General features: G+C 45.9%; 1 protein-coding gene across 2 annotated transcripts; it reads right to left on the bottom strand.

Moving 5' to 3' along the window:
• Positions 1-556: 556 nt before the first annotated feature.
• Positions 557-15185, bottom strand: STX6 (syntaxin 6). Of its 2 annotated transcripts, none has more exons than XM_035123254.2 (8): positions 15024-15183; positions 11495-11664; positions 10854-10948; positions 10346-10408; positions 8200-8322; positions 6911-7017; positions 5929-6023; positions 557-4658 (listed from the first exon to the last, which is right to left on the bottom strand). In XM_035123254.2, the coding sequence occupies exons 1-8, from the start codon at positions 15056-15058 to the stop codon at positions 4582-4584; spliced, it is 765 nt and encodes a 254-aa protein (XP_034979145.2). In that variant the 5' UTR covers positions 15059-15183; the 3' UTR covers positions 557-4581. The 2 variants fall into 2 exon arrangements, with proteins under 2 accessions (XP_034979145.2, XP_034979146.2); XM_035123255.2 differs by lacking the exon at positions 557-4658 and adding an exon at positions 4667-5497 and having other exon boundaries at positions 15024-15185.
• Positions 15186-25082: the final 9897 nt, after the last annotated feature.

A 25082-nucleotide genomic window follows, 5' to 3' on the forward strand; every position in this document is an offset into this window, starting at 1 on the left:
ATTAGAACACTTCTTAAAAACGTATTAGTGGACCTCCCTTCTTTAGAGAGAAAAAGGAAGATTCAAGCCCGAAACACTAGGTAAGGCGGGCGGGGAGTAAAAAGAGTCCCTTTCTCTACAGCCTCCAAAATCTGGAAGGCAGGAATCTGGCCAAGACTATGGCTTACTTGAGGGCAAGTTCTGCACTGGAGACTTCCCAATTTGCTGCTCACACTGTTGGCCATGGTAACACCAGCTCTTGGGGAAATTTTGGAAGGTGCTATTTTTCTCAGCTCAGCATCACAAGCTGCACCTGCAAATACTTCCTCCTTTAGATGACCTCTGAAAATATACAGGGCCTTTCCTCCATTGCAGCTCATCATCATCCTAAATGGAACAAGCGCCTTTAGTCTGTGCTGTCTTGCCTTTCCAGTGCCATTCCCATGGAGGTGGAGCTGCACCCAGAGCCTGACAGAGGGACAGAATTCTCCTCTCCTTCCTACCCCCACCCCACCCATAACTGACTTCTGGTCCGTTTCCATTGACCAGTACAGGTTGAGCTCCGCTCTCTCCCCCCCCCCCCCCGCCCCATTTTTCAAGGCCTTGATGAAGTGATTAACAAAAAACAGCCGAAGGGAAAATAGCAATTTGACTTAAGCAGCATTCAACATGTTTCACCACGAAACACCTTGAACTTTCTCCAGTATGGCTGTGAACATGTTTGCTCTGCAACTATCAGGGAGGTCAGCCAAATGAAGCAACCCCCCCCACACCCCAAAATAAGTAGCAGCTGCTGCCCACTTGTAGTTTGCATATAGGGCTATGGCTGCTGGAGTGCCTTGATACATCTAAAATAAGTGAACAATGGAGCAGTGTTTTGGATGAGTAAAGATGACAGCATCAGAAAAAGGGCGGCGGGGGGACGGGACACCAAGGAGGCAGCTGTCTGTCCACTGCTGGCTTGTTGTCACACGCAGCCTGCTGGCTGTGCCCAAGCAAAGCATGTCAGCAAAGTTCTGAAGAAGTGTGCATGCACACGAAAGCTCATACCAAAATAAAAACTTAGTTGGTCTTTAAGGTGCTACTGAAGGAATTTTTTTATTTTAGCAAAATCTGAGTGACTGAGTTGCTCGAAGCACCTGGAATGTACCTGCTTGAAAGGAACCAAGGCTTCAGGCATTTCCAAACTCTGAAGAGCAGAGGAGTGCTTTTCCTGAACTAATCTTAAAACAATGGAAGTACATCTCTGCAGTGTCAGAGTGAGCCAATCGCCCCCAGGGCAGACATAAAGGGGAGCCTGGTAGGCAGCAGGCAGGTCCAGAGGTTACGAGATCCTGACATTTTTAAATTCTCTCTTGGGGCCCAGTAACTCTTCTCCCTGGTCACATGCTGGGTGGCTCACTGCACAATTTGGACCATCAATGTCTCCCTTCCAAAGTGTCCTCACTTTAATTATCGTACACAGGCTTCATCCCATTAGGAATATAATTTTGTAAGTTCTCAATAAGGCACATACAAAACTGAGCAGAAAATTAAAAATAGCAGCTTCATGTGGAAGGGTTGGGTGGGTGAGTAATCTCTTTGTCATCTTTTAGAGTGGATGATCAACTCTTCTTGTACTCATGGTGCTGGAAACACCTGAAGCAGTGAAGCTTTTTCCTTCCTTGTGGTGGTGGTGAGAAGAGGCACCGTTTTGTTTCTGAAAGCGATTTTCAAAGGACTTCTAACCTCATGTCTAAAATTAGTTGTTTCATGGAATGTAGTCCAAAACAAAAGCTTTGCTTGTTCTGAAGGGGCAGCCACACCAGGGTTGTCCACATATACAAAAGCCCCCTTTGTTACAGCCATACTGAGGAATCAGCCATTGAAAGGGGTGCATTCAGAGCTGCAGACTTTTGTTAGTTCAATACTTCGCCTCTTTGGCGAATATATATATAGCTCAGGGAGCATTACAGTATTAACGCTCTTATAAAAAAAAGGTGGAGTATAGGCAGTCCATTCAAAAGTTAAGAGCTTAGACAATTACAAAAAAGCTCCAAACAGCTTAAAAATAAACGTAAAAGATGTTTGCCGTAGAGTGTGGAAATTTGTGAACGAGGCACAACTCCCACTCCTGAACAAGCTTTTTATCTGAAGGCTTAAACCGTTATCTCCAACTGTTAAGTAAATGGTAGCTTTTGTGTTTTAGTGCCAAGAGAACCGTCAAGCTTTCAACCATTTCTGTTTATGGGTAAAATAAATAAAGTAGGTTTTTATGCACAATCGGGAGTAAGGTGCCTGACCTCACCCTCATGGATGGAGAGGCTTGCTTATGAACTTTCTACCTTCAGGTAACCCCTCTGGGAGGGGCTGGAGCTCAACAGTAGAGCAGGTGCTTTGCATGCAGAAGGTCCCAGATTCAGTCTCTAAGAAGGGTAGCGAAATGCCTTCCTCTGAAATTCCAGGGAGCTGCTACCAGTCAGTTTTTATTACTGAGCCAGGTAGCCCAATGATCTGACCAGGGCAGCTTGCTATGTTCCTACAGACCCCACCACATCTCCCGGGGAACCCCAGCACTTTGCAGAAGCTTCTAGGGCATGGGCTCAGGGCCTATGGGGCATCAGCTAGGCCTGCCCAACTTCCCTGCTGCTGACATGAACTAGAAAAAGGCCCAAGCTCACCGCCGCTGCTCTGCTCTGGCTGTGCATTGCGGGGGGTGGACGGACCTGGTAGTGCTTCATTTAAGCTTGTCATCTGCTAATGATATTTTCCTGGAATAACACCCATAGGCTCTCAAGGAGCCTGCCTCTGCTTATCCATCCAGAGGAGGAAATGTTGGCTGTTCCAGCCACATACCCTCTTGGTGTATCTCAGGCCATTCATAGATCACAGTTTCTCTCCAGGGGGTGTAAACTCCACTCACCAAAGGTCACTATTTCTGCTGCTCCTTTTATGCGATCACTCTTCTGCTTGAAAGGCTGAGGAGGCAGCGCTGTTTGGCTTTGCTGAGGTTTGACTCCCTCAACTTCTGATGCCCTCCCTAAATGTGTAAACAAGTCAGAACGAAGGGAGTTCAGGGGTTTGGAGTCCAGGGGGAAGGAGGTATTGGGGGGGGGAGATGTGACTTGGGGCAGAAACTGCAGCTGCCTGGCTCCTTCACATGCCTGTCAACCAGCAGCTTCAGGAAGAGATGAAAAGGAGGGGGCCTAAACTGATCCCAGCTGTGCAAGCAGGATACACCCAGCAGGACATTGGAGGGGGGGAAATCAAGGTTTCCATCTTGAGAGTGAACCATGAGGGGGATGGAAGCCACACACCCTCAAAATCTGGTAGAATCATTGGGGAAACTATCCTCCAGTTTCCAGACATCCCCCATAAAAAGTCATTTAGCAAAGGCATCATCATTGAAATTATTCACACATCAAAAGGTTTAAAAAAGAAAAAAAGATGAAGGAAAGAAATTCGTAACAGGACAGAATGAAGCCCTAACCGAGCAGAACCCATTTTTCTTCTCCTTTAACTGTTATTTAAATGTTAGATCTGCCAGTCAGTCATTAGAGGCAGCTGTTAATAAAAAGCAGCAGAAACAAAAAGAACCCCTCCGGGTAAGTTGCTATTTTCAGAAGGCTTACTTCCAAAGCCAAAACTATTTCTCTCACGCAACAAATACAGGCAAGATTTTAGCTACAGTACGCTTTAAAGCGTTTCCACTTTGCAGTGCAGTAAAACTGAGTTTAAAGCTCTCAAAATTGGGAGTTGAGCGCTAGCTGCCTGGGGGTCAGACCCTGCAGTCTGGTTACAGTTCGAACTCCAACAGTAGGTTTTGCTCAAGATTCATACTAACTTGCTAGAGCCAGGTCTGCCGCACTGAATGAAATGCAGAATCAGCCCAGATTAGAGCAACAGGACTTGCAATGGCTCCTGCTTTCAATATGTGCCAAGATTAATCTTAGGTGTATTTTCAACATTCAGGGCCCACAGCTTTCCCACACACATGTATCTGCCTTGCATGATTTTTTGTTTTAAAGGCTCCGGTGTGTACTTTTTTTTGTAATTCAGCATTTCAACTGTGTGGCACACAGCTCTTTACACATGGCAGTTAACTGTGAACTCCTGTTCCAGGGAAGAAACTGAAAATGCCTATAGTGTGAATTTAGTCCCTGCATTTACTGTCCCTTTTCTCCTACTGAGGACCCACACTTATTTGCAGGGAAGTGCTGTGTAGTTGGCCCATGAAGGAATGCTTTCCTGCAAGACATGAAGAAGAGAGTCTGGAGTGCTTCCTGGAAAAGGTTCATACCTGCGACAGGATGGAGGCGGGGCCAGATATTGGTTTCTTCCATGCTACAGAGGAGTACAGGAAAAACAGCAATGTCCAAGACCCAAAAGCTTTGCTTCCAGTGATAGCAGAGTTTGGGCATTTGTTAGTCTTCCATTTTTGCACCTCAGGAAAGTTGATGAGGATAGGCAGAAGAACCATGAGAGAGCGAGTGAGTCATGTCACCAGTGTTCCATTCACAGAAGAACGTCATTTTTCTATGATGGGAATTCTCTCTGGGCAGAAAGAGTTATCTGATATTTCATCGAGAAGGAAGCTAGGAAAAGTATCGGTGCACCAGTCCATCACAGCACAAAAAACAGAATAAGCACCACCAGCAGGATAGCAAAGAGAATGATAATTGCGCACCACTGTCGCCGATCTGCAATAGAACACATACGGATTAGTTCTCTGCTGCCATGAAAGAAACTTTCCATGCACTGCAGTGCTAGGAGCCTAACTGAGGCCAGAAAAGCCAGCAGGCAAGAGAAGACATGGTGTTGTTGTAGGCCTTTTTAAAGAAACGGCTGTATTTGGAACAGTTCGATCAGATGTCAGGAGAATTCATGTAACAAACGATAGGCTCCTTGCTATGCAAACTCCCTGATTCACAATGTAGTCACTCCTTCTCTTTGGTGCTGGTCCATAATCCCTTTCCAAGACTAAGATCCCAGAAGGGCCCAGCATATGGCAGCTGAGCTGCTGCTCTTAGTATCCCTCAAGCAAGAGGAACAAATCGAGAAGCTTGGAAATGTGTGCAGTGAGAATTTCAAGAGGCTGTGTTCACATTGTGCCTACAGGTGCAGCTGGAAAAGCAATGCCCCACAGCAAACGCTTCCACATAAACAGAGCTGCATCTAGTTTCTAAAACTTGCAGCAGGAAAAGCAGGACACAATTAAAATCTACACTCTGGGAATCAGGTAGCAGCTGGAAACCTCAAACCATTCAACTCTCTCTGAAGTTTACTTATTGAATATGCAACCACTGTAAAACACACAAAACAGAAATCATATAAAGAAAGGATTGTGAAGCTCTTTAGCAGCAGACACACAATTCAAACTACCTGAGCACAGGTTTCTTTTTTTCTGTTTTTTTTTTCAAGGACAGATTTCTAAAGCCTTTTCTCTTCAGTCTCCAGCTAAAGACACTCAGGGATAGTGAACAGTTGGCATTTCACAAAATTGTGAATGAAGAGTATGTCTATCATGTTGCATGCGTCCCTGGAAACAAACAATTACTCAGCATCATATAAACTAAAATGGATTTGATATAGCACCTGCCTTCTTCTAAATGCAGTGCTATACTGCTGTTTTTAATGTATTTTTAATCTTTGGATGAAAGCTGCCCTGAGTGGCTGGGGAAAGCCAGCCAAATGGGCAGGGTAGAGTGATTGATTGATTGACTGATTGATTATGATGTTTCCAGAGAAGATCAGGCCTACACCAGCTGCCTTAGAATTCCAACCATTACAGGCCTGGGACAAGTAGTCTGCTTGGATGGCACCAGCAGAAGAAACAAGGGCTGGCACCTACCTGTATCAGCTTAAAACGATTCTTGCTCATAATGGGTGGTGATGTCCTAGTTGAGCCCCCTACAATAACAGACGACTTAACATTTTAACATCACCTATTTCCAACTCCAGGCTACTTACCACTGGTCATATGGGACACTTTTGCAAGTTTCTTCATAACATTGTCTAGCCGTGAGTGAGTGCTGTCCAGTTCATGAGAAAAGTCATCCAACATGCTAGAACCACAAGAAGAGAGCAGGGTATGTCAGACTAAGCTTTTAACTTAGCGTAGGAGAAGAGTTTGTTACAAAAATCTGGCAACTACATAGGGAAATAGTTATGAGGTGGGAGCCACCAAGGTTTTGTTTTGTTTTGTCGTTAACTGAGTTGCAGAAGACCCAAACAACTTGGGACCCAAATAACTGGAGAAATGCCCATTCCCAACCTGCCTATGCTCCCAATATCTTCTGCTGAGGCTCATCTCCACATGCTTCCTCCCCAAACACAGCTGAGTCTCTCTCACTGTTCATTCTACACTTCACTATTATAATCAAAAGCTTAGGTTAAAGATGAAGAACAAACCAAGGTGACATTGCCTTCCAAGATTTAGCATAAGTAGATAGAAATATTACTGCAGGTCGAAGAGAAATATATCTTATGTCCTGCTACCTGCCACATCACAGGAAAATAAACAGGACTAAAGTGTCAAAATTCTTGATAAATGCCAGACAATCTGGTAGATCTTGGCTCAGACTATTTTGGGGGGGGGCTGAATTCAACTAATTTGAGTCTTGCTAGCAGAAACCCACGCAAGGACTTCCACTTGGCACAATGGGGATCCCTCCCCCCCCCGCTGCACACACCCCAAACTTGTTTGGGGCTGGATATCAGGAGAAACAACTTCCCTCCCCACCGAACAGGACACAAGGGAAGGAAATAAAATATTGTTTTGTTTGGCAAGCTGAAATGCTTGGACTGACTGAATAATTGCCATAGCACTACACTGAATTCCTCACATTGGTTTTGGTGCTGGTCGAGTACTTTAAAAAAGCCCTGGTTGCTCATCTCATCTAGTACTTTGTTCTCCATAGTGGCTAGCAACACAGTATATTCAAATACTCACACTGCTTGTTCATCTAGCTCTCCTCCAATACGCTGGGACATATTCTTTAATACACCAATGCTGCCAGAGACCAGCTCCAACTGTTCATCCTGCTGTTCGATGATTAACTGGTACCCAGAAAAGAGGAGGGGATTTAAAACCCACAATATGCTACTGCAGTTGGCAGTCTAAAGTGCTAATAGCAGCTCCATACACATCCAATCTTAATTTCTTGAGCATCTAGCGCAGGCATCCCCAAACTTCGGCCCTCCAGATGTTTTGGACTACAATTCCCATCTTCCCCGACCACTGGTCCTGTTAAGTAGGGATCATGGGAGTTGTAGGCCAAAATATCTGGAGGGCCGCAGTTTGGGGATGCCTGATCTAGAGAAGCCTTCCCCAAATCTGATGCCTTTCAGGTGGAGTACAGCTCCCATCAGCCCCAGACATCATAGACAACAGTCAGGGATAATGAGAGATGTAGTCCTAAATATCCAAAGGCTGGGGAAGGCTGCTCTAAGGACTAACATTAAGGGCTCTAAGGACTAACTTTAAAGAAAAAGTACAGAACTTCCAGTCAGCAAGTCTGCTCCCAGTTTCCTGTCCCAAACTTCCTTTCCAGAATGTCTCCCTTTCTGAAAGGCACTGATACCTCATATTATGCTATGCATGCTTGTCCTGAACTCAGAGGAAGACTGGATTCCTTTGTTTGCATTTGAGCATTGTCTGCTTTGACTCTCAGTAATATGTGTTTATTTGAACTGGGTGTAAATTACTGGTGTTTTTCAAGAAGGTGTATCATAACTCTGCTGAAAGTCTTTAGCAATGTTCTTTATTTTATTTTATTTGTTAAATTTGTGTACCAGCCTTCTCCTGAAGATCACAGGGTGATTCTCAACATAAAAATACAAAATGAGAACACAAAATAGGTAATAAAACAAAAGCAACCCAATAACCACCACCACCCCCACAGTAATCTAACTTAAGAGGTTGCCAGAGCATAGACAACGGAACAGATGGAAGAGGTTAGTGGTCACTTTTTATTCACTGTCACCCCATGAATCCTTCTCCTAATGGACTGCAGGAGTTTCCCTCTGTCACCAACTTTCCTCTATTCCTTCCCTCCTCATCCTGGTTCCCTAATTGAGCTATGAAAAGCTGTGCTTGTGTGTCCTAGAGAACATATTAGTCCTGAGGCCAAAGCTTCTCTGGAAATCCTCCAATATCAGTGGCTCTGATTGCATATACACGCGCACAAATATATGCAAACACATCCATCCACACAAAGCTGTCCATAGGAAACATTCTACCTGTTGCTGTGCTTGCTGCTCCTCAATGAAGTGGGAATTTACCGACTGCATTTCACGATCCAAGCGGCCGTACTTGTCAGCCCCAGAACTCCAGCCATGAGTTCCACTTTCTCCCAGAAGGACCTGCACATCAGTGAACAAAGGGGAAACAACTGAGCAGTTTCTGCGTATAAGGGAAAAATCTCACAACTCAGTCAGATCACAACACATTCCCAGAACCAGGCTTTAAAAAATGGGTCTCTCTTGAATGCTGTGCACCTGACATGCTGTGCCTCTTTCACTGTCTTTTGATTTTCAAGCAGATTGCTATGGAAGCTGACTTTTCCTACGTTAAGAAGAACAGCAGGTAAAGCCACAACTGCAAAGGAACAACCAGTAGCCTTAAAATGTGCTCCTAATTATTCAATGGCAAGTGTGGCATTGTGGTCGGTGCCTTTTGAATTTGGTGCCCTACCAGGACCAGCTCCATAGGGGAGCCCCCAATAGAAGATGTGGTTAAGATTTCCTGTCGCAGAATTTCACATGACCCTTTGAAGACTAGGGCTCCGTTCATGCTTTCTCTCAAAGATGGATCAATAGGAGTCTTCCGTTTGTTTTAAATTCTGAGGAGGGGAAGAGGGCTTCAATACACCACCATCAGTAAGTGCAAGAGAGACTCTGGGAACTGATTGACTTACTATCACCTTGCCCCCTTCTGTGGCAGAGGAGAAAGGAGAATAAGCTGACCATGATCCACTCATATCTATCCTACAAAATACAAAGCTATGCCCAATTCTGGGAAGCAAGAGTTACAATTATCTTTAGGCAATTGCTGCATTTGCTACATTTTTGTTGTTGTTGTTTAGTCGTTTAGTCGTGTCCGACTCTTCGTGACCCCACGGACCATAGCACGCCAGGCACTCCTGTCTTGCACTGCCTCCCGCAGTTTGGTCAAACTCATGTTCGTAGCTTCGAGAACACTGTCCAACCATCTTGTCCTCTGTCGTCCCCTTCTCCTAGTGCCCTCCATCTTTCCCAACATCAGGGTCTTTTCCAAGGATTCTTCTCTTCTCATGAGGTGGCCAAAGTATTAGAGCCTCAGCTTCATGATCTGTCCTTCCAGGGAGCACTCAGGGCTGATTTCCTTAAGAATGGATAGGTTTGATCTTCTTGCAGTCCATGGGACTCTCAAGAGTCTCCTCCAGCACCATAATTCAAAAGCATCAATTCTTCGGCGATCAGCCTTCTTTATGGTCCTGCTCTCACTTCCATACATCACTACTGGGAAAACCATAGCTTTAACTATACGGACCTTTGTCGGCAAGGTGATGTCTCTGCTTTTTAAGATGCTGTCTAGGTTTGTCATTGCTTTTCTCCCAAGAAAGTAAAATCTCTCACTGCCTCCATTTCTTCCCCTTCTATTTGCCAGGAGGTGATGGGACCAGTGGCCATGATCTTGGTTTTTTTTGATGTTGAGCTTCAGACCATATTTTGCGCTCTCCTCTTTCCCCCTCATTAAAAGGTTCTTTAATTCCTCCTCGCTTTCTGCCATCAAGGTTGTGTCATCTGCATATCTGAGGTTGTTGATATTTCTTCCGGCAATCTTAATTCCGGCTTGGGATTCATCTAGTCCAGCCTTTCGCATGATGAATTCTGCATATAAGTTAAATAAGCAGGGAGACAATATACAACCTTGTCGTACTCCTTTCCCAATTTTGAACCAATCAGTTGTTCCATATCCAGTTCTAACTGTAGCTTCTTGTCCCACATAGAGATTTCTCAGGAGACAGATGAGGTGATCAGGCACTCCCATTTCTTTAAGAACTTGCCATAGTTTGCTGTGGTCGACACAGTCAAAGGCTTTTTTGGGGAATTTGCTTCATTGGGGAAGATCAACAAGAGGAAAACAAACTCCTCCTTCCCACACATGTGCGAACAAAGTTTGGTAGCTCAAACAGGCAAGACAGAAGAAAATGTTCTCCTCTTTTTTGCAGGCTCGTTGCACCCTTCTGAGCAAGGATGTAAGTCATGCTCTGAAACATGGGGCTCCTTTATGAAGCATGATCAATGCAAAATCTTTAAACGCTCACACCTAATACAAATGGACCAGCCATATTCTCACAAATTCTGCAGTCAAGTCCGAAGGCAATCTAGCAGCAATACTGACCTGCCTGTTTTTCCTTTCAGCCAGTGCTTGAACAGAAGTGTTTGACATTTGATCCTTCATATCCTGTTTAGTAAAGAAATAAAGAATAAGAATTTTATTCTGATGTTAGCGTAAGTTACGACATGCTAATTTTTAAAATAAGGCAGCTTTATTGTATACTGGGCAGTGGTGGTTTTTTTTCTTAACAAAACAAGAACAAACAAACAAACAAAAAGGCATCTACCCACAGTAACAGCTGTTAAAAGCTTCTCAATGCCTGGATATTTATTTTAAAGTCTAACATTTTATTAGTTTGTTTATCTGTTTGTAATGCTATCTAACATTAGAAGATGAAAGCTGCAATCCTAAATACAGCTGGACTACCTTATGAGAAGGATTGCTCTGTAAGTGGCCCTTATGACCTGCCTTGCTCCAACAAGTGTACTAAACACTTTAAGACACAAAAGCCACGATTTCTTTGTTCTGTATGCAGTCGCCTCCTCAGACTTAGGAAAGCCAAACACCTTACCCTGACCACCTGTCGTGTGCTTGTGATGAAGGCTTTTCTTACTCCTAGCTCTGTTGCATCAAGGTTGAATTTTCGAGGGTTTGCTTCAACAATGCGTTGGGAATAGTCAGTAAAGGAAACTATATTTGATACAGTTCCTACATAACATATAGCCATTCTTAATGCGGCCTTTTAGGAATGCATTCTAGAAACATTTTTCAGGATATGTGCTGAGCGTATATGGCATGTTTGTGTCCTTTTAACAACAGATTGGGTTTTTTTTGATAAAAGAAAAGTATATTCTTGTACACCCCTTGGGGGGCCTTTGAACTGAAAAACGTTTACTTAAAGTACTCAGAATTAAAATTTGAACAATTTTGATGCCATTTGTGAGTAGATATTATAGCTAATAAAGGCTTTTGCCTCTAATAATGTTTTCTTATCTTAAATGATAGCATATGGGAGAATAAACATGAATGCACACTGTAAAGAATAATTTGTGGTGTGAGAAGAATTAAGTTTCTGGTTTCAGCAACGCCTCCAAGATGACATGTTATACCAAAACTTGCTTATTTGTTGAACTGAGTAACTTTGTGCCAAAATCATCTGGGTAAGTACAATATAGGTTTGTGTATCTATACATCTGAAAACCCAAAGGATATTAATAGTTTCATCTAAGTCTTCAAGATCCCACTCAATGCTCCTTAGGTTGTTCCTCAGTTCATTAGTGGTCCAGTCAATTTCTTCTCTTGTAGCGCTGGATGGATCTTGCAGGAGTTCTGTCCATCTCTGGAACAGCCCCTGTGCAGTGTTCACTGCCTTCTGAACTTCCCTGGAATTGAAGGAAAAATGAACAAAATAGAACATTAAAATTTGCTAGGTGGCCTCATAATTATTTATATACAGATGTCAACTTACAACTGCTAAGCATCTGCGCTTATAGAACAATGTTCTTATTTGCCTATATTCAAATACAAATCATTTGATGCCTCCCCTTGAAAATACTGATGTATGTATGCAACAATTATGAGCCAGTTCGTATACTACCTCCCCAGCCTGATGTTTCTCACATGCAAGAGAAATCTGTGTGCATACACCATCTACAGAAAATAATTGTGGTTGCAGGTCCAATTTGTGATTTTTTTTTGCAACTGCTATGGGAAGACAGCAAGATAGGGTAGTTGAAGCTTTATGTCTATCAAAGGCTACCTTTCTATGTGCAGTGGAGAAAGAGATACCTTCCCACCTCTATACTACGGTTTGCAAAGCAATAGATGTGCAGAGTGTACAAATCAGCATTGTTAGCATTAGGAAAATAAATCACTGACCAACGTTTAGACCAGGGGTCAGCAAACTTTTTCAGCAGGGGGCCGGTGCACTGTCCCTTAGACCTTGTGGGGGGCCAGACTATATTTTTTGGGGGGGGGGGGGAAATGAACGAATTCCTATGCCCCACAAATAACCAAGAGATGCATTTTAAATAAAAGGATACAGTACATTCTACTCATGTAAAAACATGCTGATTCCCGGACTATCCGCAGGCCGGATTTAGAAGGTGATTGGGCCACATCCGGCCCCCAGGCCTTAGTTTGGGGACCCCTGGTTTAGACTATTGACTACAGCTCACAGATATCTATGCTCTCTCCTCAATTAGAAGAGAAACATTACAAATGTCACTATACAACGTTCTTTCTTGAATCCTTAATTTTCTGAAAATGGTAAAAGCCAAACATTCCACCTCTAGTTAGCTATCAATTCTAGTCCCTAGTTACAGGTAGGTAGCCGTGTTGGTCTGAGTCGAAGCAAAATAAAAAAATTCATTCAGTAGCACCTTAAAGACCAACTAAGTTTTTATTTTGGTATTCTAGTCCCTGTTAATCCGGTTCTCTATATTTGGAAATGCTATTCCCACATGGCTCCCAGTATACAACTTGTGCATTGTTCTTGCCTCTTTGCTCATGCTAGACAAGCTTTCAAAGTGGATTTAAGAGGTGTACTTGAAGGGAAATTCATTCTGACCTAAGCTTCCAACCATCACATACAGGAGTGAAATGCACCAATATCTGGCAAGTTGAAATTCTTTACAGTGGTACCTCGGTTTAAGTACACAATTGGTTCCGGGGAGCCATCTGCTCCCTGAAATGTACTTAAATGGAGCAGCGCTTCGCCGCGTGCGCGAAGCGCTGATAGAGCACTTCTGTAAATGCGTGCGCCGCGGAACCTGGAAGCAAAAACACTTCCGGGACCGTGGAGTACTCAAACCGAGAGTACTCAAACCACAGCGGATGTAAACCATTACATGACTGTATTTAAATCCTGCTCTTCCTCTCAAAGGACCCCATGGTGACAAACAGATACCCCCCCCCCAAAGAAAAATATTCTAAAGCAGTTAAAACTTTCTCACAACAATTACAATTAAAACATCTAAAAGCAATTAGTTGAAAGGCAGGTTGTGGTGAGTGAGGGGTTGAGGACTTTCATTTCAGGTAACATGTCAATGACACTTCAGATCTAACTGTGGACAAACTATGTTGGAAAGATTCACAATTGCTAAACGAAGCTGCTAATTTCCATCTTTAACTTTCTAGAACAACATTTTCACTAGACAGGGAGTTTGCCATTCATGAACTTATCCTCATCCTTCCGTGTGTGTCCCTCCATTTTCCTACAAATTTAACAAACATCTCTAGGCAATCATTAGCTTGTCACGTTCTGTTCAATTGAAACAGGCTTTCGATTCTTTCCTTAAAACCCCTGAATGTCAAGCTTTCAAAGAATGCATAAACCTGTCCTTATAATTTGCTTTGTAGAGTCATCTTTTCAACTTATACGCATCTTCCGCACAGCTAGTTCTGAAGAAGGAAAAATATGCTTGCTGGAAATTTGGGGAACCAAGATGCTAATATGTGAGACTCTTGTGACCATCAAATAAATATTCTAATGATAGGCTGAGAATTAAGATCACCATGAAAAACTTTAATCTCATTCATTGAACATGATGATCTTTCAAAAAACGTGATGGACACAAAAAATGACAGAGGGTACCGGTATCAGCAACCCTGTTTCAGCCTTTAGTCTCATAAATGCCCATGGATCAGCAAAATGCTCATAAAATGATGGGTGCATTCCTGAGGGCTATAACCAAAAGGCTATGAATGAACGCACAATGGGCGGGGGGAAATGGGAGCAAATGCAATACTAAAAATGTGCCATTTCCACAGTGCTGTCCTTGTCCCCTCAGGTAAACAAGGACCCAGACCTGGGCACCCCTTCCTGGACCAATGCATGCAACAAACCATCAGGAAAAGGGTCATTATTATTACTAGTAGTGTTAACCATTATCATTATTACTGACATTACTATTATTATCTGTTAAATCTATTAGTCCCGATGCAACATGCATCCAAGCCCAGCACCCTGTCCTCACAGCACAGTAAGAGCCCTGCTCGATCAGGCCACCAATTAGGGTTGCCATATGTCCTCTTTCTTTCCTGGGTATGTAAAATGTCATCATTAATGCTGTAAGTATTGTTTTAATATTTGATTGGGAGCAGCCCAGAGTGGCTGGGGAGACTCAGCTAGATGGGTGGGGTATACATTATTATTATTGGGATCCATAGTTAACAGCAGAAGTCGGCAAATGCCTCCTTTTTTGCCCCTCAAAATATGGCAGCCCTGCCATTAGTAGCAGCATGACTGTTGTTGCTGTTAAACAATAACAGCAATAACAACTATTGTTAATATACATGCTTATTATTCTTATTATTACTGCCGCTGTTGTCAATGTTTTTGTTTATATAATGCTTCTTCTTATTACTGCTGCTGTTAAATAATAATAATTGTTGTAGTTGATATAACGATGCTTATTAATGAATTAATAATTATTATAATTTGTCAGTTAAACCTGTCCGCCCCGAGGTAACCCGCGTGCCGACTCGGGCCCCTCGCAGCTGCCCCTTCGCGGAAGAGAGGGCGGCCGGGTCCGACCGCGAGAGTGGCGCTCTCCACGTCCACGCGCGCGTTGCCGCCGCCGCCTCCGGCCCTGGTTCCTCGTGTGGGCCGTCGGAGTCCCCGGGAGCCTCCCGGGCGAAGGCCGACCACCCCGGGGAGAACGAGGCCTCCAGGAGCAAGAGAGAGGCCTGCCCTCCCCGCCGCCGCCTCCCCTCCTCCTCCTCCTCGGCGCCCACTCACCCTTTCACCACGAAGAAGGGGTCCTCCATGGACATAGCTCCGCTCGCAGCGGCCCGTCCTGGCCCGTCCGTCCCGTGCCTCGGCCAGGGCAGGCCGCCGAGTCCCTAGGGCGGCGGCGGCTGAGGGTCGGCGCTGTCGCTCGTTCCCCCCCTCAGAGGCAGGCGCTGCCCCTCTCCCCGCCTTCCTTCTTTCCCGCCCAGCAGCCGCGAGCCCGCTCAGCTATAGGCTCCCTTTGCTCACGTGACTCACCGCCCTATCTTTCCCCACCCACCCAAGCACGGGGCTGGAATCCAGAGAGAAGGGAAGATTCCCCATTGGAGGAGAGGAGACGGAGGACTCGAGTCACGTGAAGCGGGAGCGAAGGAAGACCCGCCTCTTTCTGAACGGGCGGAGCGGAGGCGAGGGAGGAGGGAGGTGAGCGGCGGAGCTTGTAATCCTCGGTGCCTCGTCCGGAGCATCCTTTGCAACGCAGCCGGTCCCGTGAACCTGCTGCTTGGGCCAAAACCCTAAAATGTATTTTATATAATTGACTTTTTATTTCTATTCGTTGCACATATATCGGATTCGTATTGTTTTATTGCTATGGCCGGTGGTTGATGCAAATAAAGATTCATTCATTCATTCATTCAACCCGCTGCTTGGGGGAGCATAAGGCCTGTTTGAAACCTCGGCGGAGGGGATCAGGGGAAGGTTCATCGATTATTTTATTCATAAATCAATGGCATTTTTGTTTTCATCCGAAATTATCACGGCGGTTCACAGCCTAAAAATGCAAAAGAAAAACAGGAATGCAAAATATTTATTTTATTTATTTATGGAATTTATATACCGCCCTGTACCTGGAGGTCTCAGGGTGGTTCACGGAAAAGAGCAACATAAAAACCACAATATGCACAATCGAAATAAAAACAACAACCCAACAACACTCCTCCCACCCAAAGCCTCGTTTTTAAAAGAGCATAGGATGTCAATCAGATCAACCAAAGGCCTGGTTAAAAAGAAACGTTTATACGTCATAAAATACAGCAAGAACAAACCAAACCAACAAAACGTCTCAAGAGTTTTAATGGCTGTGTGCCCAGAGCCTGGGTGGACACATTCTTGTTTAGATAAACTACCCAGATACTCAAAAGGCTGAAGTGATTTTTGTTGTGACGTGGGGTTTGTGATTTCAGCTCTCTTGACAAAACATGCTGGAGACAGTTCTCTAGTAACAGCTCTTTATTAAAGTGAACAAGACTGAAGACTGAGGAGAGGAAAGCTACATTTATAGGGACAGGGGACTAGCTAGGAAGGGATACATTTTGGAGGGAACAATATCAAGCAATCACAGTGCTGCCTTTTGGAGGAAACCAATAAGACAGAGGATCCAAATACAGCAGCTTAAATGAACCAATAGTAGCTGTACCCTCTGGAACCAAAAGGCAGTTACTTTATCCTAATGCAAATACAGACAATAATAATACAGATATAAAATCCTTTGACTCAATACACAACACCCCTCCCCCCCTAGTGAGCACAGCAGTCGTAATCCCTCAGGTACTGTGGGGTCCTACAACTTCTACCTGATCTCCTGACAACAGGTGTTGCAGGTTCTGGATTGGGTGTTACCTGTGGTGGAGGGGCTGCTATAGGGGTTTCGTCAGGAACAGATGGAGTCCCAGACATCTCAGGGTCCCCGACCTGTACCTCGTCATCCTGAGGACTAGCAGACCCTGGTTCATTTGCTGAAGCCCCTGGTGACTGCACCTCTGGGCCATCTTCACTCTGGTCTCGCAGCTGTGCGTCATTAGCCAGGGATGAATTATCTGACTCCTCCCTGCTGAGCGCCTGGCGCCTCAGCTGATCTATATGTCTCTTCCAAACTTGCCCATTTTCCAAGGTCACATAATAGGACACAGGTCCACTAGCCCGGGTGATCACACCGGCCACCCACCGCGGACCTCGTGAATAGTTCCTCACCCAGACCAGATCTTCAGGGGCGAGATACCTTGTTGTGTCAGTCTCAGCCTGGGGGGTTGCTCTTGAATTACGGTTTGGCATTTTATCTGGGTGGACATAATCCCATTGGAGGAGAGGAGACGGAGGACTCGAGTCACGTGAAGCGGGAGCGAAGGAAGACCCGCCTCTTTCTGAACGGGCGGAGCGGAGGCGAGGGAGGAGGGAGGTGAGCGGCGGAGCTTGTAATCCTCGGTGCCTCGTCCGGAGCATCCTTTGCAACGCAGCCGGTCCCGTGAACCTGCTGCTTGGGCCAAAACCCTAAAATGTATTTTATATAATTGACTTTTTATTTCTATTCGTTGCACATATATCGGATTCGTATTGTTTTATTGCTATGGCCGGTGGTTGATGCAAATAAAGATTCATTCATTCATTCATTCAACCCGCTGCTTGGGGGAGCATAAGGCCTGTTTGAAACCTCGGCGGAGGGGATCAGGGGAAGGTTCATCGATTATTTTATTCATAAATCAATGGCATTTTTGTTTTCATCCGAAATTATCACGGCGGTTCACAGCCTAAAAATGCAAAAGAAAAACAGGAATGCAAAATATTTATTTTATTTATTTATGGAATTTATATACCGCCCTGTACCTGGAGGTCTCAGGGTGGTTCACGGAAAAGAGCAACATAAAAACCACAATATGCACAATCGAAATAAAAACAACAACCCAACAACACTCCTCCCACCCAAAGCCTCGTTTTTAAAAGAGCATAGGATGTCAATCAGATCAACCAAAGGCCTGGTTAAAAAGAAACGTTTATACGTCATAAAATACAGCAAGAACAAACCAAACCAACAAAACGTCTCAAGAGTTTTAATGGCTGTGTGCCCAGAGCCTGGGTGGACACATTCTTGTTTAGATAAACTACCCAGATACTCAAAAGGCTGAAGTGATTTTTGTTGTGACGTGGGGTTTGTGATTTCAGCTCTCTTGACAAAACATGCTGGAGACAGTTCTCTAGTAACAGCTCTTTATTAAAGTGAACAAGACTGAAGACTGAGGAGAGGAAAGCTACATTTATAGGGACAGGGGACTAGCTAGGAAGGGATACATTTTGGAGGGAACAATATCAAGCAATCACAGTGCTGCCTTTTGGAGGAAACCAATAAGACAGAGGATCCAAATACAGCAGCTTAAATGAACCAATAGTAGCTGTACCCTCTGGAACCAAAAGGCAGTTACTTTATCCTAATGCAAATACAGACAATAATAATACAGATATAAAATCCTTTGACTCAATACACAACACCCCTCCCCCCCTAGTGAGCACAGCAGTCGTAATCCCTCAGGTACTGTGGGGTCCTACAACTTCTACCTGATCTCCTGACAACAGGTGTTGCAGGTTCTGGATTGGGTGTTACCTGTGGTGGAGGGGCTGCTATAGGGGTTTCGTCAGGAACAGATGGAGTCCCAGACATCTCAGGGTCCCCGACCTGTACCTCGTCATCCTGAGGACTAGCAGACCCTGGTTCATTTGCTGAAGCCCCTGGTGACTGCACCTCTGGGCCATCTTCACTCTGGTCTCGCAGCTGTGCGTCATTAGCCAGGGATGAATTATCTGACTCCTCCCTGCTGAGCGCCTGGCGCCTCAGCTGATCTATATGTCTCTTCCAAACTTGCCCATTTTCCAAGGTCACATAATAGGACACAGGTCCACTAGCCCGGGTGATCACACCGGCCACCCACCGCGGACCTCGTGAATAGTTCCTCACCCAGACCAGATCTTCAGGGGCGAGATACCTTGTTGTGTCAGTCTCAGCCTGGGGGGTTGCTCTTGAATTACGGTTTGGCATTTTATCTGGGTGGACATAATCCAGCACCGTTACCAGTCTTCTACCTAAGAGCAGCTCGGCTGGCGACTTGCCCGTCGCAGTACACGGCGTCGCATGCTGCAAAAATAACATTCGCGCAATGCGAGCCGACCAGTTACCCTCCATTAAGCGCGCAATGGATTCTTTGGCTGTTCTTACCATGCGCTCAGCCTGCCCATTGGAGGATGGGTGAAAGGGCGCGGATGTGACCCCTCTTATAAAGTTATCAGCCAAGAATGCCCTGAATTCTTGGGATACAAAAGCTGCCCCATTATCTGATACAATGGTCTCAGGTAACCCGTGGGTAGCAAACAGCTGCCTCAACACCTTGATTACGGCAGCTGATGCCATGCTAGGGACCATCGCCACTTCTAACCATTTGGAATATGCATCAACGATAACCAAAAAGACCTTCCCTTGGAATGGCCCAGCAAAATCTATGTGCAGCCGGCTCCAGGGAGTCCTGGACTGCTCCCACCAGTGGACTGGTGCTCTGGCCACTTCTGGCCGCACCTCTTGGCATGCCTTGCATGTTCGTACCCATTGTTCTATGTTCTGGTCCATTCCAGGCCACCACACATAACATCGGGCTAGCGACTTCATCCTGACCATTCCCGGGTGTCCCATGTGAAGCGTCTCAAGAACCCTGTTTCTCAGTGGTGCTGGGATGATCACCCTATCTCCCCATAGGAGACAACCCTTATGCATGGACAATTCGTGCTGCCTTGTCGCATAAGGCCTGAATTTTTCTTCATGCGGACCACCTGGCCACCCCCTCCCCACCCAAGTGAGCACACGGGAGAGAACAGCATCTTTCCTAGTTTTCTCAGCTATATCCGTAGCTGTTACAGGAGCCCCCGGAAGTGTTTCTAGCATCATAATGTGCTCCGCCGGAGCAGGATCCTCATTGCTCCCGCCAGGAAGGGGCAATCGACTCAGCGCATCAGCATGGCACAACTGTTTCCCCGGCACATGGGTCAAGGTGTACTGGAACCCATTCAGGAATATTGACCAACGCAACATTCTGGGGGAGAGAATTTGTGGCGTTTGTTTGTTTGGGTTGAACAACCCTAACAGTGGTTTGTGGACCGTTTCAATGGAGAAATGGCGACTGTACAAATAATCATAGAACCTTTTGATTCCGGACACAATAGCCAGTGCCTCTTTATCAATTTGAGCATAGTTGCGCTCTGTGGGCGACAACGTACGGGAATAGAAAGAGATGGGCTTTTCCGACCCATCCGGTTCCCTATGACTCAGCACAGCCCCCAGACCGTATTGAGAGGCATCACATGCCAGGACCAGCGGCTTTGACTCATCATAATGAGCAAGGACGCTCCTGCTACTCAGCATTCCTCGCAAGGAGTCAAAAGCCTTCTGCTGCTCCCGCCCCCATCGCCACACATTCTTTTTCTGCAATAGTCTATGTAATGGTTCAGCTACCGAAGCTTTCTGGGGTAAGAACGAATGATAAAAGTTAATAAGTCCCAGGAATGACTGCAACTCCGTCTTGTTCTGTGGTCGTGGTGCCTCGATGATGGCCTTAATCTTAGCATCTGTGGGGTGGATGCCTGATGCATCAATTTTAAACCCCAAGAAATCCACAGTTGGCACCCCAAAACTGCATTTTTCTTTTTTCAGTTGCAACCCCACCTCCTTGAACTTGAGCAACACTGCACGGACACGCGCAACCAGTTCCTGTGGGTCTTTTCCAGCAATCAAAACGTCATCAAAAAATGGCAAGACCCCCGGCAGACCTCTTAACAGGCGTTCCATGAGCCCTTGAAAAATCCCTGGGGCCACACAAACTCCGAACTGTAATCTGTTAACTCTGAACGCCCCTTTATGTGTGACAATAGTCTGTGCTTCCGCTGATTGTGGGGTTACTGGCAGCTGTTGGTAAGCTTGTGCCAGGTCAATTTTGGCGAACACCTTGCCCCCAGCCAGTTTAGCCAACAGATGTGATACGACTGGAATGGGGTATGAGTTTCCCCTGAGTGCCTTATTGATAGTACATTTGTAATCTGCACATATCCTGACTTCCCCATTTGCTTTAAGGGGCGTGACGATTGGAGTCTCCCACTTAGCAGAGTCCACGGGTGAGAGAACTCCCTGCTTGACCAATTTATCCAGCTCTGCCTCGATCTTGGGTTGCAGTGCAAATGGCACTCGCCTTGGTTTGAGTCGGATTGGGGCCACACCGGGGTCCAACTCGAAGTCAACTGGGGGCCCTTTATAACAACCCAGTTTTCCATTAAAGAGACCAGCAAATTCCTTGCATAATGCCTCGCTCATCTCAGGGCAGGTTTGGATTGAATTAAGCCCTGAGATACTCAGTCCCAGGGCGGGGAACCAGTCAGTGCCCAGGAGACTGGGGCGACTGCCCTTCGCAATCACCAGTTTGAGTACAGCCTGTTTGTCCCGGAACTGTACTCTCACGGCACACATTCCCATAACATGGATGCGGCCTGCTGAGTATGACTGCAAGGTTGCCGGGAAGGGCTCCAGAGGGGGCAACTTACCCCTGGGGAAGAATGTCTTCGCGGTCTGGTCCGACACGATGGTGAATGCAGATCCGGAGTCCACCTCCATGTCGCACTGCTGACCCTCAATCTTCACCTTGACGTGTGCCTTGCCTTGCACTGGAAACTGCACGGCCCTCCCGTTGATCTCTGTTATGTAGTGGCAGTCCTTTAGAAAACGAGTTGCTGTGGGCGGTCTGCGATGCTCCAGTCTAGGTGCTCCTGTTGCTCCCGACGCCGCCGATCTACAGACCCTGGCGATGTGACCCGTCTTTCCGCACGTCCGGCACATAGCATCCCTGAAACGACAACTCTTCCGCTCATGGTTTCCGCCACAACCTGGGCAACTGCCTCGGCGATCTTTGTGCACTGTGCAGGCCTGACGCACCAACTCGACCCCACGGACTGGGCTCTGGCTCGGAGTAGCCTCTAGCTCGTCCATGGCATGCGCAACTTCTATCTGTGGCTTAGTGGCCTTGCGACTGGCATCAAGCTCCTCTCTTTCATAATTCTCCGTGACGGTGGCCTCCTTCAAGGCTGAAGCAAGGGTAACCTCTTCTTTAGCCACGATGCGTCTTCTGGCTTTCTTGCTGCTCAGACCACCAATAAACCGATCCAGGAGAGTCTCTTCCAGATTTTGGAAGCCGCAGTGCTGAGCGAGCTTCCGGAGTTCAGCCAGAAATGTGGATACAGACTCCCCAGCATGCTGCTGCCTCTTATGGAACTCCATCCGCCGGGCCATCTTGGTCTCAGTAGGCGCCAAGTGGCTTGTTAGGCAGGCAAGAATATCTTTGAGAGATGTCTCACTCAGCTTCGCTGGAGCAAGTAATGCCTTGGCCAGCTTGAAGGTCTCGGGCCCACAGTAGCTCAGGAATGTGGCCCTTCTTTTGCTGGCATCGGTGATCCCTTGAGCCACTGCGAAGAACTCAAAGCGTTCGACGTAGTCTTCCCAGGTGTGGGGCTCTGATGGCTGGAAGGGCTCCAATACCCTTGGACTCTCCATTGTCCTAGCGGGCAGGGTCGTCTTCTCAGCTGGCCAGTGAGTCTTGTTCTAAGCTGCAATCCGGACTCTGAGGCAGGGCTGTGTTTAACCGCTCCTCAGCATTCCGGATCCCATCCTCGTCGCCAGTTGTTGTGACGTGGGGTTTGTGATTTCAGCTCTCTTGACAAAACATGCTGGAGACAGTTCTCTAGTAACAGCTCTTTATTAAAGTGAACAAGACTGAAGACTGAGGAGAGGAAAGCTACATTTATAGGGACAGGGGACTAGCTAGGAAGGGATACATTTTGGAGGGAACAATATCAAGCAATCACAGTGCTGCCTTTTGGAGGAAACCAATAAGACAGAGGATCCAAATACAGCAGCTTAAATGAACCAATAGTAGCTGTACCCTCTGGAACCAAAAGGCAGTTACTTTATCCTAATGCAAATACAGACAATAATAATACAGATATAAAATCCTTTGACTCAATACACAACAATTTTAATCTGTTTTAGGATTTTTACTTCTGTATGTTTCTTAAACTAGGGTGGTGGATTTGTTTCTCGGACCACTTTGAAGTCATTCCCCCCTCCCCCGGCAATCAAGCGGTGTATAATTTTATGAAGTAAGAAATAAAGGAACGGGATCTGTGTGGAACAGCCACTCAGTGTCTCATGAAGACAACTGGGCCCCAGATATACAGAAGTCATTATTCCACACCCACCCCCCAAAATAAAAATCATTACCCTTCCATGTACCACTAGTTTCCCCAGCCTCTCTGGGGAACATTAAAAACATTAACAGAACATTAAAAACAGAATAAAACTTCAAACATTAAAAACTTCCCAAAACAGGGCTGCCTTCAGATATCTTCTAAAAGTTTGGATACTTGACATCTGACGGGAGGGCATTCCACAGGGCGGGCACCACTACCAAGAAAGCCCTCTGCCTGGTTCTCTGTAATCTCACTTCTCGCAGTCAGTGAACCGCCAGAAGGCCCTCAGCACTGGACCTCAGTGTTTGGGCAGAACGATGGGGATGGAGACGCTCCTTCAGGTAAACTGAGCCGAGGCCATTTAGGGCTTTAAAGGTCAGCACCTACACTTTGAATTGTGCTCGGAAACGTACTGGGAACCAATGTAGGTCTTTCAGGACCGGTGTTATATGGTCTCGGCGGCCGCTCCCAGTCACCAGTCTAGCTGCCGCATTCTGGATTAGTTGTAATTTCTGGGTCACCTTCAAAGTTAGCCCCATGTACAGCGCGTTGCAGTAGTCCAAGCGCGAGATAACTAGAGCATGCACCACTCTGGCGAGACAGTCACCCATCCCCCCCCACACTCTCCCTTCTGGCTTAAAACGCCACCTCTCCTTCATACTAGAGCTAATTTAAATAAAAAAGTGGGAACGGATATTGCTCAGGTACAGAGAGTGGAAGGGATGGGTTATGTTAGACCCTGAAAATGATCCATTAGTTTGAATTGAGTACTGAACCACTTTGAGTTGGACCAATTTGTATGACATGGATCTGATCAGGATTGCCCCCTCTCCCCTTTTCCTGGCAGGACTCGTCCTCCTTTCTAACCGTGGTTTGTTAATTCATCACTATTTGAATTCACCACCTGAAAGTTCCCTTGCACCCCACACTGCAAATGCATGTGGAAGGGAATGTTTAGCCCCCTGAGTATTTCCTTGGTATGTAGCAGTTACCGTAAATGCACAGTCGGGGGGGGGGGGGGGAGACACAGCATCAGTCTCTCTCAACAAAGGAAACGAAACCAACTATGGGACCCTCAATCTTCTTCTTCTTCTTCTTCTTCTTCTTCTTCTTCTTCTTCTTCTTCTTCTTCTTCTTCTTCTTCTTCTTCGCCCATATGGCTGGATTTCCCCAGCAACTCTGGGCGGCTTACAACACATAAAAAATGGTAAAACATTTGACATAAAAACATTCCCGATACAGGGTTGCCTTCAGATGTCTTCTAAAAGTCAGATAGTTGTTTATTTTCTTGACATCAGATGGGAGGGTGTTCCACAGAGTATGTTTAGCCTGGAGAAGAGAAGGTTAAGGGGTGATATGATAGCTATGTTCAAATATATAAAAGGATGTCATATAGAGGAGGGAGGGAGGTTGTTTTCTGCTGCTCCAGAGAAGCGGACACGGAGCAATGGATTCAAACTACAAGAAAGAAGATTCCACCTAAACATTAGGAAGAACTTCCTGACAGTAAGAGCTGGAGTGTGGTGGAGTCTCCTTCTTTGGAGGTCTTTAAGCAGAGGCTTGACAGGCATATGTCAAGAATGCTTTGATGGTGTTTCCTGCTTGGCAGGGGGTTGGACTGGATGGCCCTTGTGGTCTCTTCCAGCTCTATGATTCTATGATTCACAGGGCAGACGCCACTACCGAGAAGGCCCTCTGCCTGGTTCCCTGTAACCTCACTTCTCGCAGTGAGGGAACTGCCAGAAAGCCCTCAGTGTCCAGTCTGAATGATGGGGGTGGAGACGCTGCTTCAGGTATCCTGGACCGAGTCTGTTTAGGCTTTAAAGGTCAGCACAAAGATATTTAGAAATATACAAGCAGACTGGAGGCAAATGCGCTCCTTTAGCTTCAGTTGTAGTTCATCCTACCCCACCATCCAGTTCCCCAGAAAGCAATTTTTGCGGTACCAAGGCTGCACAACAATTTCTAACTAACTTAGCATAGTAGAAACTCCTGGGTCTCTCTCTCTCTCTTCTCTAAATGCAA

The sequence above is a fragment of the Zootoca vivipara genome, chromosome 7, assembly GCF_963506605.1.
Source record: "Zootoca vivipara chromosome 7, rZooViv1.1, whole genome shotgun sequence".
Classification (NCBI taxonomy): domain Eukaryota; kingdom Metazoa; phylum Chordata; class Lepidosauria; order Squamata; family Lacertidae; genus Zootoca; species Zootoca vivipara.